General features: G+C 39.0%; 1 protein-coding gene across 1 annotated transcript in view; it reads left to right on the top strand.

Annotated features, from left to right (window-relative positions):
- Positions 1-10,276: 10,276 nt before the first annotated feature.
- The window catches only part of LOC124409082, a 121,422-nt gene continuing 115,319 nt past the window's right edge, over positions 10,277-16,379 (top strand). Inside the window, exons 1-3 of the mRNA XM_046886474.1 lie at positions 10,277-10,363; positions 10,598-10,865; positions 11,000-11,070. Coding sequence (XP_046742430.1) covers positions 10,277-10,363; positions 10,598-10,865; positions 11,000-11,070 — 426 coding nt within the window. The remainder of the gene's footprint in view (positions 10,364-10,597; positions 10,866-10,999; positions 11,071-16,379) is intronic.

The following is a 16,379-nucleotide window of genomic DNA, read 5'->3' as shown; positions in this document are numbered from 1 at the left end:
TTTCCGTTTTTTTGCTCCGAGTGCGAAGCGACCTAAAGTGTCATCGAAATGCTTTGGATACGGTTATTTTCACTTCCGGAGTAACGGGAGAAATCTTCATGATCTAAGACGGATTTATCGCTCGTGTTATTATTTTTAACTCTCCTCCTTGAGGATCTTCTCGAAGCTGCGGTCGCAGTTGCAAGTCATGCATCTCAATGTGCGTTTGGAAATTAATAGATGAGTTGTATTAGCCTGCAAATGAAGTACGAATTTGCATTGAAGACGTCGGAGTAAATTTTACAGTGTACGTATTTTAATCGATGGACAACCGAAAGGAACTTGAAACAGTCCCTTGTCGAAAAAAATTTCCAGACTGAAACTTCTGTGCAGCGAACCTATACGGATACGCATTCTGTATACCAAACTTTACATGCTACACTGATTTTTATCCTCAGCCCGTGACCGGAAGTTGTACGATTATATCGTCGATCACGATGCGGTTGAAATAAGTTTCGTACGTTGAATCAAAGGGGCCCGATTCATTCACCGATATTTTATATCGCCACCCAAGGAGAGTGAGCTCGCGCTTTGTGCTGCTCGACGTTCTTCATGCGGCAGCAGCGGAGAAAAAATCTCTCCGCGATATTAAACTGGGATAGTATAATAATAAAATCATAACAGCAATAATGATAATACTGATAATCATGATTTCTTCTTCAATTATTTTCCACACCCGCGCGCATCTACTGTCCGCAATCACGCTTGTGTTATTTAGTGAAGCACAAGACTTACTTTTGTAATGAGATACCGAAAATTTGAATGTAATTGAAATATCGGTCCAAATTCCATAATCTAAATATTTTGACTATCTTTATCTTGCGGAGAAAGTTCTATACGTTCCTTATTTTATCAAACGGGGTGATTGAGCTGCAGATTTAAAGATTTTGAAAAATGTTGGAGGAAATTGTGCACTGAAAATTATACTTCGAATGTAGATTCGTTTTAAAACAGTAAAGTCTGACGTTACGTTTTCACGTGTGGTTTTTTTCATAGTTCGAAAAACTTCAGACACTGTACCTGACGAGTCATCCTTTCAAGCCATTTAACGCAAGGAAATGACTCACAATCAAACGATGAGTGGTTCATTCAATAAGCAGTAATGAAAGTGAGGCGTTCGACGGAAGTACAACGCGTATCGAAACCGTTGTAGAATCGCATAGCCGCTTGGGATCACTTAGTTGGGCTAATTAATTACCCAACTCTCGTTTTGTTTCCATGTTACGTTTACTGTCTCGCGTATGGTTCGTTTTTAATACACAAGGAGGAAGCTCGCGTATCGGTGTATCCATCCACTATCCGGCGTCTGTAAAATCGACGTGCTGCACAGGCTGCACCGATATTACTACGAGTAGTAGCACCGTCATTAGCTTGACGGATAATCAACTGACGTGCAGTCTGCGTATTTCACTTCAATTTCACTCCCCGCTGCAGCATGACTGGGCAGTATGCAGGCTCATCATCATGTTGAACGCAAAATCGCCTCTAAGGGTGATCCTCACTTTGGGAACTTCCAATCTCATGAAGTTAGTAAACGTTAACGTAACGAAACATCAGGGAAAAAATTGTTACGGTGCGATATCCGAATGACTTTTAAAGAGATGGCTGTTAAAGATATGAGGATGTTTTGTTCATCGTGGTTTATCAAATTTCAGACGATCCTAAATATTCGAAGTAACGTTTTTTCCTGAAGATACATTGTTACAGTAACGTGGCTAATTTCGTCCTCATGAACTTACATCATCAAAATCCCTTTCAAATTTCTGATTCCATTCCTTGTCCAGACACACGTGACAAGGGCCTTGTGTTCTAATTACTGTACCTACAGTCAGTCACGCATCGTTACGTATATAATGCATCATATACGTAAACCGACACCCATGTAGGTGTGGGAAGTGTACACGTGAGGAGCCACGGGGAAAGGTGACTTGTGTGGATCAAGAGTGAGTAGTTTTCTACGCATTGCATCTATGCGAGTTAACTGGAACGTACAGCATTGCGCCAATTTACCATTTACAATTCATTTCCACTTTTTATTCCCGGTAGACGTACAGCCTTGCGTTTAATTTCATCCGTGTTGCGAAACTGTCTTTTACTTCTTCGTCATACTAAATGATATAGATCTTTATGGTATAAAATACTTCGACTTTTTTTTCTTTCATCTACTTGCGTTTTTCTCCTTTAAAGGTACTCTGAAATTTTGAAAATTAACTTTTTCCTAATTAATTAGAAAAAAAAACGATCTCCATCGTAGACGTTTGGGAATTATCTTTTGGATCAAATGCATAATTTCTTGCGTTCTACACATTTCAATAATAATACTCAACTAAGTAACTAACGACAAATTAAATATATAGCGAAAATTAGCTCAGGAAATTGGTAAAAGTTTATTCTCTTGTAACGAATTCGCAGACGTATCTTGACAAAGTTATTTCATTCATCTCACTGGCTAATTATAAAGAAACATTTTCATATTTACTCATCCGAGAGTGGATTATTCCGAAAATTATTACGGAACGGTTCCGTCGCGGTCTTGGGTGAAATATAAAGGCATATAATCGCTCCAATTGTTGCTGAAATCTCTTCAACCGTTTTATCGGCTCATAAGTTTTACTCCACATCCTCGCATTACGTGCGTATGGCTGTTTCGAACGGAGGCGTGTTTCAACCTGAACGACAGCTTATCGCCGGTTATCGACGTCGACGGCGAATATTATGTTTGACTCATAGAGGCGACACGATGTGTGGAAATACCTTCGGCCCATGCCGTGCTGCTGTCTCGACGCCGAGCGTCGCGGCGACCTACTTGTCACGATTTGCGGACCTGAGCACCGGCTACTGGAGGAAAGCTCGTGTGCTAATCTATTGGCAGTAAATAAGACGACGGTATGTTAATACCCCATTGTCTAGTCGATGGAAAAAGTTTGAAAGCTTTACTTCCGTTCTTCTCATTGCGATATAAATGCAGAGTTATATTTACAGGTGCACGTAAATTTATTTGTAAAATTACAAACTTACACTGGTGAGTGAAAATTTGATTTGTACTGTTGATTTCGCTAAAATATTTTCTGTGTTTTTGCTGTATTTAAAATTGGAACAAGAAAATTCTTGGCAAGAATTAATATATTGTAATTCGAATCCATCGGCTACACTATGTACACACATTTCTTCGCAGCATCACCATCGGAGGAGTTAATGATGTATACACCTATTATTCAAAGTCGTAAATAATAGAAGGACAAGAATTGGGCATCTGGTTGCGAGACCGTTAGAATGTCTGTACAGTTACACTGCAACGGGAAGATGAGATTTATGCAGATGAGATTCGTTTATTCTTAATCCGTGAACGGTGCTCAAGGGCCAAGGTTGGATATCTCGTAGCCATACAACGCTTTACGGCTTTGCAAGTAGGCGGCTAGGGATAGATATAGGTTTGTTATGTAGAGAACACTCGATAGTTACCGCAGTAGTAACACGTGCGTAGGTACGTAGGTACATATCCTTATCGGCCTCTACAGCAAAACTCTTCTTTACGTTCGACATCGTTTCCGTCTCGATGCGTTCATGCTTACTTGTGCTGGAGGACTTCTAAACCGCTGCGAGTATACTTCCTTAATGGTAATTTGACACACATATTCTAAGGAGCGATAGTAAATCGTCCACCCTGCAGATTGTAAACGGCACGCGGCTATTCAAAATAATTAACAAGATCCGCGCTCTTTGCATATGCGATACTAATTATACAGTCACTGTATATGTGTCTGTGTATCGTGTTGGAACTTATACGCGGTGACTCGTGAAATACCGCACAACTCGCGTCATGTCAATAATCTAATACGAATCTACGCAATTTTATGACAATGTGTTCAAACCGTCAACGCAAAGGTTTGCAGTAGTAAAGTAAGGATGATATTTAGCTTCGATGCAGTTCGATTTCTACAGGTTATGTTGTAAAAATCATCGAATCATTCGTTGGGGCGGGAAGCGTAGAAACGTGGACGCTTCACTCGACACGCGATCCAGGAAAAGAATTGTTGGCTTTGGTGGGTTGACTCGTTGAAAGAAACACGCGCTTAATGAATCATTCGGAAGTATAAGTCGCGGTGCCGGACCACCGGAAGTGATCCGTATAAAGTATATGACAGAAAAGTGGGCAGTGCATGTACCTGCCTACTGAGTTTTCTTCTTGCTTTTGGTGGTATTAAGTTCTATAAGGAGGTGTGTATACAGGATGATATCAAAATACGACACCCAATCAGCTGGAGATACTTCTTATCGCTTGTCAAAGAGACGATAAGTGTTGCGATTTCGAAAGATTAAGACCTACCATTACATTACCTTACCGTTACAGCAGATTAATTCCACCTCTTCGAATCACACGATGATTGAGAAATTTATGGCTAATCGCAATTGCGTACTTGGTCTAATGAATAAGTGGATTATACGGCGAGTCGTGGTGCGTGTTGGGAAAAATTCCTCGAACAATATCGTTAAGGGATCTCGAATCAGGGGTCGGCGATCCCTCGCCAGGACATCCGGTAGTGGTCATTCATTTTTAAAGATCCTTTCCCCGAAGCCTGTCTGCACGCGATCTCCACCTCCTTCCCTCCGTCTCTAGTTTATACCTGGTGCTAAGAATAATTCGTGCAGCACCGGACACGAGAAAGATTCTACTGTTTTTATACGACCGCACGCGTCATGGATTACCGAATCACACGCCACACGTAACACGTGCTTACACGGGTTTGTCCGACTTTCTATATATTCACTTTAGCTAATTCGACTTGGCGTGTTGTCGTGCAGCTTGGTTTCTTGTTTACGTGTTTATTCTCGGTTAACGAAACCTCCTCCCCCCCCCCCCCCCCCAGCTCCGATGCTTCGAGGTTTTTTTGTAAAAAATAATCTCGTCATCTTTTTCCTGCGTTAGTTCAAATCACAAAGATCGAGTCTGTTTATTTTGTTCATTTATTTATTTGTTTAGTATCTATCGTTATGTAATTTCTTACGAATAAGGTATCAGAGGTAATCTTCGTTTGAAATAAACGGAGAAATTTTCCTCACTTAATTTTGTAACACGGAGTAGCGCGGCGTGATCTTGGTTAAAAATAATACCTGCAAATATGGGAAGACAACTTGCTCGTCTGTGATTTAAAAGATCTCGCTGACATCAGGCCTAGTGAAACTAGCTCAGCGTGTCTATGCCAACCACGATCTGGCCACACTACAAACTTGTGTTACAGTGTTCATTTGTGTCGTCTTCAATCACTGATCCACGTATGGAATAATCCAAAGTTTCGACGGATCGTGAAATTATAGCATAACGAATAGCAAACAGCTTGAGCTATTAATCCGCGTTTAATTTAGTTTTTTTTTTCCCAAAGTGAGTGCAATGACAAAACCGATTGAAAAGAGAGTAAAAAAATATTGACTTCGTCGTTCACTTCATCGTCTGTCAGCAAACTACTGCAAGCGATACGGTTCATTTCGGTGACTATATCACACTATTACGTATAAGTTTACAATCGTACACATTACAATCGATGTATCTAATATAACATCGGAATATCAATATTAGCACTGATTGTGCAAAAAAAAGAAAAAAAAAATCAAATTAAATTACTCTCTAGGAATTTTTGCTGATAGGTCTAACTTTTTCTCAACCTGTCGGAGATAATATTGGCCGTGAACGGGACACCCGGTATATTAGCAAATAACATTATAGTCCGTCCGTGGAAAATGATAGCTGTGTAGACATATCGAGCAAACTGTATTGAAACAGGGTGCAACGATCATATGGGCGGAACCATAAGGTTTGTCTCACATTATCGTGGTTCCACATGTACCATAAACTGAGTTTCAGAGGATGAAGAACGTCGTTTGTCCTGCAAGGATGAGGAAACGTCACGCACATTCGATCGCTGCTAACACATCGATCGGAACTTAGGAATGGAAAATATTACAAATTACAAGACGGCAAGCAAAAGTCTGAAAACTTTAGCAAAGATAATAGATTACATCGTTACTCGACGTGATGCCGGTGTTTGCAAATTCGACCGAACACGAATCGACAAACGTAATTATTATCCACGCAGGATGTAATCCGTATCTTGTGACGTACGCATTACACGTGGCGGCGCTTAAATGCACGTGCTTTATATTTATAACCGCGGCGCTCTGTCGACCTATAAAAACGTTTCACGCTGCTTATTGTAGTCGAGGGCATTATCTCCCGGCAGGAAATACTTTATTCCAATCGAGACTCGGCAAATGCTGTTGCTTTTGCTGTCACGTGGGTGTGCGGAATGGAATAGAACGCGACCTACACCTGCACCTTAAATTCGATCCTTTTATCACACGTTTTTACAGAAAGGCTTATTCAAATATTGGTATTCGTATAGAAGTTATTTTCCTCTACTGCTAAAAGTGCTACTTAATATATATTTGTTACAATTAATGTATTTATTGTTTTTTTTTTCTTTTTCTTTTTCTTCTTTTTTTTTTTTATCAAACTATACATATTTGTTACAAGTTGATCGTCGTCAAGAAAAAAAATTGGGTGTAAGGTTCCGGTGCTTTGTCTTACTATAGATATTCACATAATACTCTTCAAAATGCAAAATGTTGAATTGTACAGTTTTAAACGCCTGCACGGTACGTTATAATAATTCCATGCACAATACCTCGCCTTGGTAGCTGAGTTGCTCGACTGGATTGCCCGGAGGCAGTCGTTACAACATTCGCTAAATTATCTAATTTATCCTAGGTTCGTTATTATTATACGTATACACTACCGTGCTGAAAATTTCGTAATTGACTTTCAATTTCATAATGAATGATGAAGAAAAAAAAACATTAATCTGATTCGGGTACCTGCAGTCATTTGATGGTGTTTCTGGATGCTAAAAAAAAAATTTATTTTTGATTTTTTCTTCAAATCAAGTTCGATTTTTCAAGCGATTATTAAAATGAATGTAATAAAAAAAAAAAAGGAAAAAGAAAATGAAAAAAAGTAGCAAAGTAAGATTCAAAAAGCGTACGTTGTACTCTAATATATACTACCTCAGACATGCGCATAGACGGTTTTTTCCCATAATTTCATTAAAACGAATGAAAAATAGGTCGGACTGAAATAGTCCCCCATTTATAATTATAAATGCACCCTAAGGCGCGGTGCTCGCATAATAATATGTATTACGTGTTTTCCCGTCGTTGGTAATTTTGTTTTTATGTTTATCTCACGAAATTTGAATGAATTCACGTGTAATTACGTATTCTTTTACCGTTGAATGCACTGTATATGTATACAATATGAGAAAGAATAAAATTGCCATAAATTCTATTATATAAATTCAACTAAATAGTTAGCCTTGAAATAATTTCCAAATAGACTATTCACACAGTCAGTGTCGGGTCAGCGAGCAAGGTCCTCGACATTATTCTATGAAATTCGGACGCTTCGATATCGTAGAAGAACAGCCTAAGCTGCAACTGACAAGCTGTTATAGTCTACAGGCGTAGAACGAAGAATGTAACGTACCGCGGCGTAAACTTGGAAATTAATTCACCGGTATGTCAGTCGATTTGATTAGGATGTCAGAATAAGCGAAGGGGAGAGAGAGAGAGGGAGAGACGAAAAAAGTACTAGGTATATTCAGACAAGTGCGACAGGTTACTATTATCCTGAATTCATTATTGAATTATCATGCCACCGGGTAGTAAATAATATCCTCAAATAATAAGTCAGGATTCTATCATCACTCTGTATGAATTTGAACTCGTTCTGGATCATAAATCGAGACAAGTTACAGTTACAACTGAATTATATCCGGTGAACTTTATATCGGATGGAAGAATAGATACCGGTTAAACTATTTATTCGTTCACTTATTTACTTGCGGAATTGTGAGGTTTTCTATTCATTATTATTATAGAAAAAAAAGCAGGGAATAATAAGATATAGGAACAATTAAGTTTAGATGATCATAATCATTGTGGGAAGCCCACGAACTCTGCGCCCGTTAATTCTCTAATAACTATTCATACCCGCCTTCCATAATAATATCGTATAAAATGCTGACGGCTTAAAGGTGTTTGTATGTGAGGAATATATATGTTTATACTTATGCATATAATATACAAAAGATTTATGCGCTCGAACGGAATCTGAATTACATCAATTGTCTATGCAGGCAGTCTAGGCTCGGCATACTTAAGGATACAACTATGTTTAGGCCTGTACTTAGCACAATCGCCTCTCAATTACACAATTCACCTTTTACCGAGCCGAGGTTGGTGCAGGATTCTGAAGAGAGTAACTTATTTCTTGTAGCTACCAGAACTCCGTTCGATGCTTGCGACAGGAACACCAGGTTATAGCAATGGTGTGAAATTGATGGTGGTGGTTTAATCCTTGTCAAATTGATTTATTTATTAGATTATTTATGTTATTGAGTAATTATTATGCTTCGACATGGGTACATTTTCAACCAAACATCATGACAAGGCGCGTAATTATAACAGATTTCAAAGTTTCAATCTTTGGAGCTATTCACGTGTGGTGATCCTGTTATTTTAACTTCGGGTTACAAATGCAGGTATTTCGCTGATTTATTGGGCTTAAAATAGTTAGCTGTTCATGGAGTTCAAGCTTACTCTAAGCGACTATTAGCCGCTCACACGCAACGCGAAAGGGGAAGAACAACTCAGGCATTTTAGTAATCTAATATTTCACCGAGAACATGATGCATGCAGCAGCGCATGCTTATACCAAGAAAACTCGGAGAATAAATGTAAGTCAAAAAGTCACTTTACCAAAGCTCAGAATTTATGCTTAGTTCAAGTTTATGTGGGTGGATATATAATTATCACCACGTTGTGAGTTGGAGTCCGCTTCCTGTGGTAAAAAACAAATTTAGAAGATTGACGACCCGATATATGTGGGTTGCTTTTATTTACCGAATCCAGGGTGTGCAAGTGTGGAATCGTGTTGCAGGGTATCGATGAAGCCAAGCTTACTTAGAAACGGATTCACTTACACAGCTGAACCGTGGCCAATAATAAATTAGACCATAAACAAATTGAAAGATGGAAAGTAAGAAAGTATCTCCAACCACCTGCTGGATACAAAGCAGTAAGATCCCACTGTGTGTAATAGAGGATCCATGGAACAGCAGATTCCGTTCTCCAACGATGCAAAATAGCTCGCACCAATGATCTTTTTATCTTCCTCATTTTATGCCGTCAAGTTCGGCTTCGCTATTCAACAGGGACTTCAGAAAGATTTGTTTATGCCATTTCTATTGTGCTTTCTACAGGCTGGTCTATACGAATTTCACTGTATCATTGACTCGCCATCGATCGAACAATTCAATTTACATTTGCCCTTATACGTTTTATTTGTGTCTTTCGGCTTTCACTCTTGCCGGAGATCACATCTTCCATGTTACAGTATAGAAGTGTGTTGTATTTCACGAGCAATTTGTGAATCAATTCGTTGATCTTATCGAGGTCTTCTGGGATTCGTAGCTGTTCTTCGTGAATGGAATTATCCTCGTCGCACAACTTGCGGAAAATGAATCGGTAAGGTGCAATAGATCTAGAAATTCATACGCAGATTTTTATTTCCAGTTTTGTTCAGCTCACGTTGGTTTGTAGCAAAAACTTGTTCAATCTTTATTGACGATCGTGTAAATGTCTCGCTGCGACAACCATCGACGATGTTCGATGTATCGTTACTACACAAGTGCTTATCAGAATTCTCTGGCTTACTCGCCACATCGTACCTCGCGTACACATCATGTATAAATCCAATCATACGTGTTACGAAACACACTTGGACGCTATGCCTTCGCGACATTGGGTGCCATTGACAGCAAGTGCGTTCTGAAAGAGTAACACGCAATGCTAAGAATAGACGTCGCGTGCTTGCGTGCATGAAGAATACGTCTTCTCTGTTTCAAATCTCAAATCGTAAAGGTTTATTCCCATTCTTATCTTCAGTACCAAAGGTGGAAGTCTTTCAATTTCCTTCATCAGTCGCGCACTTTCGTATAATCGAATCATGCGATTTCCAGTAGGTACAAAGTCAATTTCGTCCTGACATAGTAATCCCTCTTCTTCTGTTAACCGACTCGTCACGTGAACAGAGCCGGTAAACCGGCTTGCTTTCTCAAACCATTGCAATGTCGGAGTTTGTCCCATCTGGTCTTCGCCCGTTTCACGGTGAAGAAATCTCTTAATGAACACCGTCCCTCCAGCGTTGATAAATCCGCTTCATTACGTCCCGCGTTGTTATTACCACGTTACTGTTACCGTCACGGTGCACGTATGCCTGCACTTTTATTCTTTGGGCACGTACGCGCGATGTGAGTAATTCTGACCAAGGGTCAATTACTTGATTTGATTTAAGTCTTTCCTCCGTTCTACTTCTCTCGTTTTTAACGGGCCGATCTATCACGCCATCGATTATTAAGTATGAAGGACTTTGTTCTTTAAGGGATGGCGTTTCACTGCTGCAGGTTACGTGATACAGGTTAAATTTTTATCGAAATGCGAATAGAATATCAGCGTTATCCGGACACTTTATTCCCGACGCGTAGAGCTGACTTCTCGCATCTTGACGATCGCGAGAGAGCGAAGAATAGAAAAAGAGAGAGGCAATGAGAGAAAGAGGAGAACTTGGTCGCGGGTGCTAAGCGGAGGAGGCTCGACGGGTCAAGTGATCCGCGAGGCTGAGGCAGCATGTTCAAATTCAACCGTCGTCATTCGGCGCCGCGCCTACAGATATAATTTCTGCTACCTGCTATTTAGGTGTGAGAAGTACCTAAGTGAGAAGGAAACGAGGAAAATAAATACGTTGTACTTATGTAAGCTCTGCACAGATTCTACCGTAGTCTTATTCCGCGTGTGTCGTGTGTGGATTGGTGATTGGTTAAAGGATAGAGAAAGGTTCACGATGCAGAGGTGCCACAAGTGATTAATCCCTCCCGGCAAATTCTGTGTTCCATCGATAACGAAGCCTTTCGTCTCTTGGTACGTTAACGATATATTCCTATTCCTGCAGCTACGTAAATAAATAATGGATATTTTTAATTAACGTATAAACTGTACAGGAAAAAATATAACTGGCACTCGTTGTCGGCGAACGAGATGCGATGATTCAACATTCTTTTTACTGGTGGCATATGTATGTACAGTGATTCATTTCGTAATAGGAATTTCTTTGCTCGTCTTACGCACCGTGTGCATGCAAAAAAATAAGAAGAAGAAAATTAAGGAATTCAACAAGTTCCGGGTTTTATTTATTTGTTAATTTTTTTTTTTTTCTACTTCTCGAAACGAGGAGGAATCTATTAATCGAATGCGACTGATTTCGTATTGCGTGTACCACCAGAATTTCGTTGGACAGCAGTGTATATAATACAATACGTTCCGTTGTCCTCCGAATTTAATCTTTCAATTCGTTTCAAGTGAGCCTGATTGTGTTTCGTCCGTTAAAAATTGCCACGCGATGAAATCATTCCCATATAGCTATACGTCACTGTATGTATACCTATAGTTAGACGGCCTGAGACTGGCATTGAAGGCCAAAACATCAAATGACAGGATATTTAGTTTAGTTGTTGACATTGGTTTTTACAGGGCGATTATCAGTCGAGACATTGGCAGGATTATGTATCCATTCAAGCGATCAGGGATTTTGATGAAAAAAGAAAAAAAAAAAGGAAAATTTCAATCGCGATGGAAAAACCTGTATTCAGCGACAAGATTTTTGAAAACACCTACTTAAACGTCTAAAAAAAAAACGTGTTCGATCTTCGATTCTGTAAAATTGCCGTCGCTGCACAAAGTCTCTTCACATTGTCAATAATGCGAGCATGTCAGGGGTGTTCGTGTCACGTGACACGTGACCGCTTCACGCATTCTCGTAAACCGGAATTCAGCCGTCGTATTGCTTGCGATGCAGGAGCAACCGCGTGGCACATAGAGAAAAAAAACAGGTTCTCTATGAACGCTGCGAGCCTTTTTGTTATCTCTGTCTCCATTTTTCCGAGGGTTGAAATTTATAAGAATGGCTTTCACCCCGAGGGTGATAACGTAATGTCACGAAAGAAGGCGCGGTTCCGTGCTTTTACCGCCGCGCCGCGGCGAGCAACTGCAGATTTTATATGCAGTTCCCGATGTCCTGCCGAAGCAATTATGATTTTTTTCAAGGATCAAACAGTTTGTCTAATGGCCTGCTCATGCATTGAACCTCAACGCGATATAGCTGGACGATAAAGCTTCGTTAACAGCTAAATAATATCTTATTATAGGTACTAGTCTATTGCAATTTACGGCAATTTGCCGGTAAAATTTCTTTTTCTTCTCTTAACCTTGTTTCATATACCCGCGGACATATTCGTTCAAGATCAGCGAAGCTGCGGTATATCGATCGAAGAAAGCGGATCGACGAGATCGGAGATTGGTCTATACGATAGCGGAACTATTACTTTAAGCCTTTCCTTGTAGATCGTTTCGCCGGTTATGGGGCACGTCTCGGATCATATTCTATACCGAAAAAACTGCGGTCGCATTTTCTACTCATTGAACAGGACGCGTCTGATTTTTAATTTGAATAAATTAGCCTCCCCCCCCTCCCATCATCTTTTTGCAATACACGCTAAATTTTTACGACAATTTTTTCTATCCAGATTGAAACTTGATCTCAGTCTTTAATTCGCGTTACATTTCTTCAACTTGAACTTCTAGTTTAAATTTTCTTTTCAATCCGCAAGTGTGTCGGGTTATCGTATCCTGCAACCAAAATTCAAAGTTAGATACGTGATGTGAGATGCATTTGGAAATACGTCGACGGAGTTTATACTTCTTCTATCCGATTGCATGACTCTATGCCATAGCGCTACCGTTAATTCTCATTGAACGAGAGCATAACATGAGTTGGCTAGCCTTCGCGGGATGAAATGCAGAATAATAGTAGCTGGTACAGATTATAGCGGTACTGTCCACACCCGGTAGTTTCCACCTAAATCGCAGTGCCTGCATTTATGTCGAACGAAAGCACACTTGACGCCTACGATCGCTGGCTGAATGAACGTGGCGAGGATGCCTTTCTTTCTTTGACTTTCGGAGTCGTTCGTTTTCCTGGGACGCCCACGAGGCAAACTTTTGGACCTCGTCCCTTCGGATGTACGACGTTTTACACGCGATGTTTGCATTTGCATATAGCAATATGTACGTACCTATATACATATGAGTGCCCGCACGAGCTGCACAGATACTCTGATACGTATCATTAGTTTATGATTTATCTTCTTATGCACATTTATTATACCATATCTTGCGAGATCGAATGGTGTGTTGCTAACGGTTTCTAGTAACTACAATTCATGTGTATTTAGAAGCAGTTATTTTTTTAACGCGCACATTGTTCGCTGGACTGTTTAGCTAACGTGTGTGGGAAATTGTTTGACAGTATGAATCGTTTGCATTTATACTATAACATTGATTAGGAGGATGCTTAACATACCTATAATACCGTTTTACGACGCAGTCGCATACCGTTTGAATGTTTATCCGTCAATCAATCGCTAGTTTATTTTAAACCAGTTTTTCACTCCTATTTGTAATTAAATTTTGAATTGCTAATTACAAATCCAATATGCCAACCTGTTTCTCTGACATTCCGTGCTTTAATTGGTTCGCTATAAGACGTAGCACCTACCGATCTTCGGGTCATTCAAGGGATGCTGCGACGAAAAATCGAGTTACCTTAAATTTTTATCTGATCAGAGAAAGTTCTTGTGCTTTTGTTGATTCAATGAATAAACAGAGAATGGATTTGCATACACGTAATTAGCACCCAATGAGCATCTAATTATGCTACAACTATATATCTTCGGGCTTTTTTTTAACATGGCTCTGCTCATAATATATCTACTTTTAGACTTTGGAATTTGCTAGAACGTCGCTTTGTTTATCTATTCATTTTTATTCAAATTTTGTAATGCAAATTTGCAGGAATCAAAATTCTGGTTGGTAATCTTTATTTTAATTTCAGTTTTGACCTTGATTTTGCATTTGCTAATGATAAGGTGTAAAGTTTGTTATCACAGCATCGTAGAGGAGTTGTATACGATATTTGCATTGCTACAAAACTATCTTCGGGTACATATTACAATCTGATGGCCCAGTTCAGTTTTTACACCGCGCTGCGGGGCAAGATTAGAATATAAAACTAAAAAGAAAAACAAAACTATATCAACGAACCCTGCTCTCTACTACTTAGAATTAATTAAAATCCTACATTTAACGTACAATTAGTAATTTGAATTGCAAATTCGCAATGATTGCGGCTATTCGCCCGTGAAATAGCAGCAAGCGAGGATTCCTTGGCAAATACTTCTTAATGTCAAGGCTTTTCAACTCTTAAGGCCAGGATATATAAAACAGATCAAATCGATACATAAGACGATAATTCACCTCACAGTTCGTACCAAAATGCTCCGTAATTATCGATGACCTATTTCTTTCATACTTAACGGGCGAAGAAATCGAAGCTGTGAAAGATATAAAAACACAAAACTATATTAGAAAATTTCATGAACTATAAGTGAAGCTCATACTCAGGTTATACGAAGTGGTAACAATTTCTTTATAAGACAAGTTTCTAATCACTCTTGAGACATGAACGGGTATATATCAATTAGTAAATGGTCACGTTTCTTCGGTCAACACCACGCGCCAGTTTTTTTTTGTCTAGATAATCCTTAACTAGATCCGCGTTAAGACAGAAGTGTATAGTTTACGTCGTAAATCGTAGCTAAGGTCGCATTATTACATGTGCGTCGATTACAGAGCTAGTCGACCACGTAACGACAATTAATACGAAATAGGTGTTCCGCTAGAGATATCAGCTTCATATCTAATCTGCAGGCTCTTGATATTTTGCCGGCAAAATTTTTCCCGCAGATTATAGTCGTGGAAGCGTTAGTTAGGAAAAATTGCAAAGTGTGTGTCGAGGTGTGTGTGCAGTGTTTTGTGCGTTTCGAGCTGCGTGACATCTACAGAATATCCTCTCTAGTTGCGAATAGCGTTAATGTTCATTTCATTCCTACTTCAAGTAATTAATAGTGCAATCGTGAGTTTAAATATATCTCTAAAAATTATCGTGTAATTGTTATTAGCGTGATCTGCCTTAGATATAGCATGGATATAAACTGCAATAAACTAAGAATTAATTATACGATGCGAGCGATTTTTAGTTTTTGATTTTCTCGGTGCTTATTATTCTTTTCGAAAAGTCTGGATATGTAAAATTATTAACACGAATATTTTGTACCTTAGCTTATAAATTGAATTGAAATCATTTGCCTAGCTGTTAATAAGATATAAAGACACTCTATAGTATACATAAAGATCGTTGATAATGAGTAGAGTACAATCAGTGCGGTGTATTAGCATTATACCTACTCGTGTCTTTGGTAAGTTGAAGTACGAAACACTTAATTGTCGATGATCATAAAATTAATGACTTTATCAACGTTAAAATAACTGCAATTCATTGTTCGAGTACTTTCACGTTTTCTTCTTTCTTAATTACTCTTCGTATTAGAGGATAACGAACCCGATTCTCGAACTGTTTGCTTTTTGCTGACTGTAACGTGTTCCAAAACTTACCAAAGATGTATTAAGTACTTGTTGAGTAAAGTTTGAAGTTACAATTATCACTCTACATTCACTCTGGTAATGCTTTATACCTATACGACACATTTTCAATTTACAATCAGTCGGGCCTTTAATCTTACGCATTTTTCAGTCACATACATTCATTACGTTTCAAGCCTTTTGATAGGTTCAAGCTGTGGTTGAGAATTGATTTTGGTTTGCCGAAAGATGAGGGTAGTGTTAAGATATGGAAAATTAAGTCGTGTTTTATCGAGTAACGTATCGAAGGAACAGTTTCGGTCTAAGCTGAGTAGATATTACGCGACTGCTTGTGTCAATTGAATTTAACGATCGTTAACTTGCGTGCCAAACTGCCCATCAATGTTCACCATATTCATATTTATCCTAGTGTAAATGTGCATTGAGTACAACTTCTAACAGATATAAGTGGGTTACCGTAAGTGATGTTACTATGCCCGTTCGACTTGAAATTACACTTAAATCTGTCCAAACGTAAATAACGTTATATTTATTTATTTTAAGAGCAAATTAAATCAATTCGTATCATAAAGTTCGGTGTCTTCATCGTAGAAAAAATGACCAACCAAATCCTTACTTATTGATTATTAACCTTTGAAAAATACTTCACTTATGTGTAGATCGTGAAGTTTGGT

The sequence above is a fragment of the Diprion similis genome, chromosome 8, assembly GCF_021155765.1.
Source record: "Diprion similis isolate iyDipSimi1 chromosome 8, iyDipSimi1.1, whole genome shotgun sequence".
NCBI classification, from domain to species: Eukaryota; Metazoa; Arthropoda; class Insecta; order Hymenoptera; family Diprionidae; genus Diprion; species Diprion similis.
Note: the sequence above shows the minus strand (reverse complement) of the source record. Positions and strands in the feature narration are given on the sequence as shown.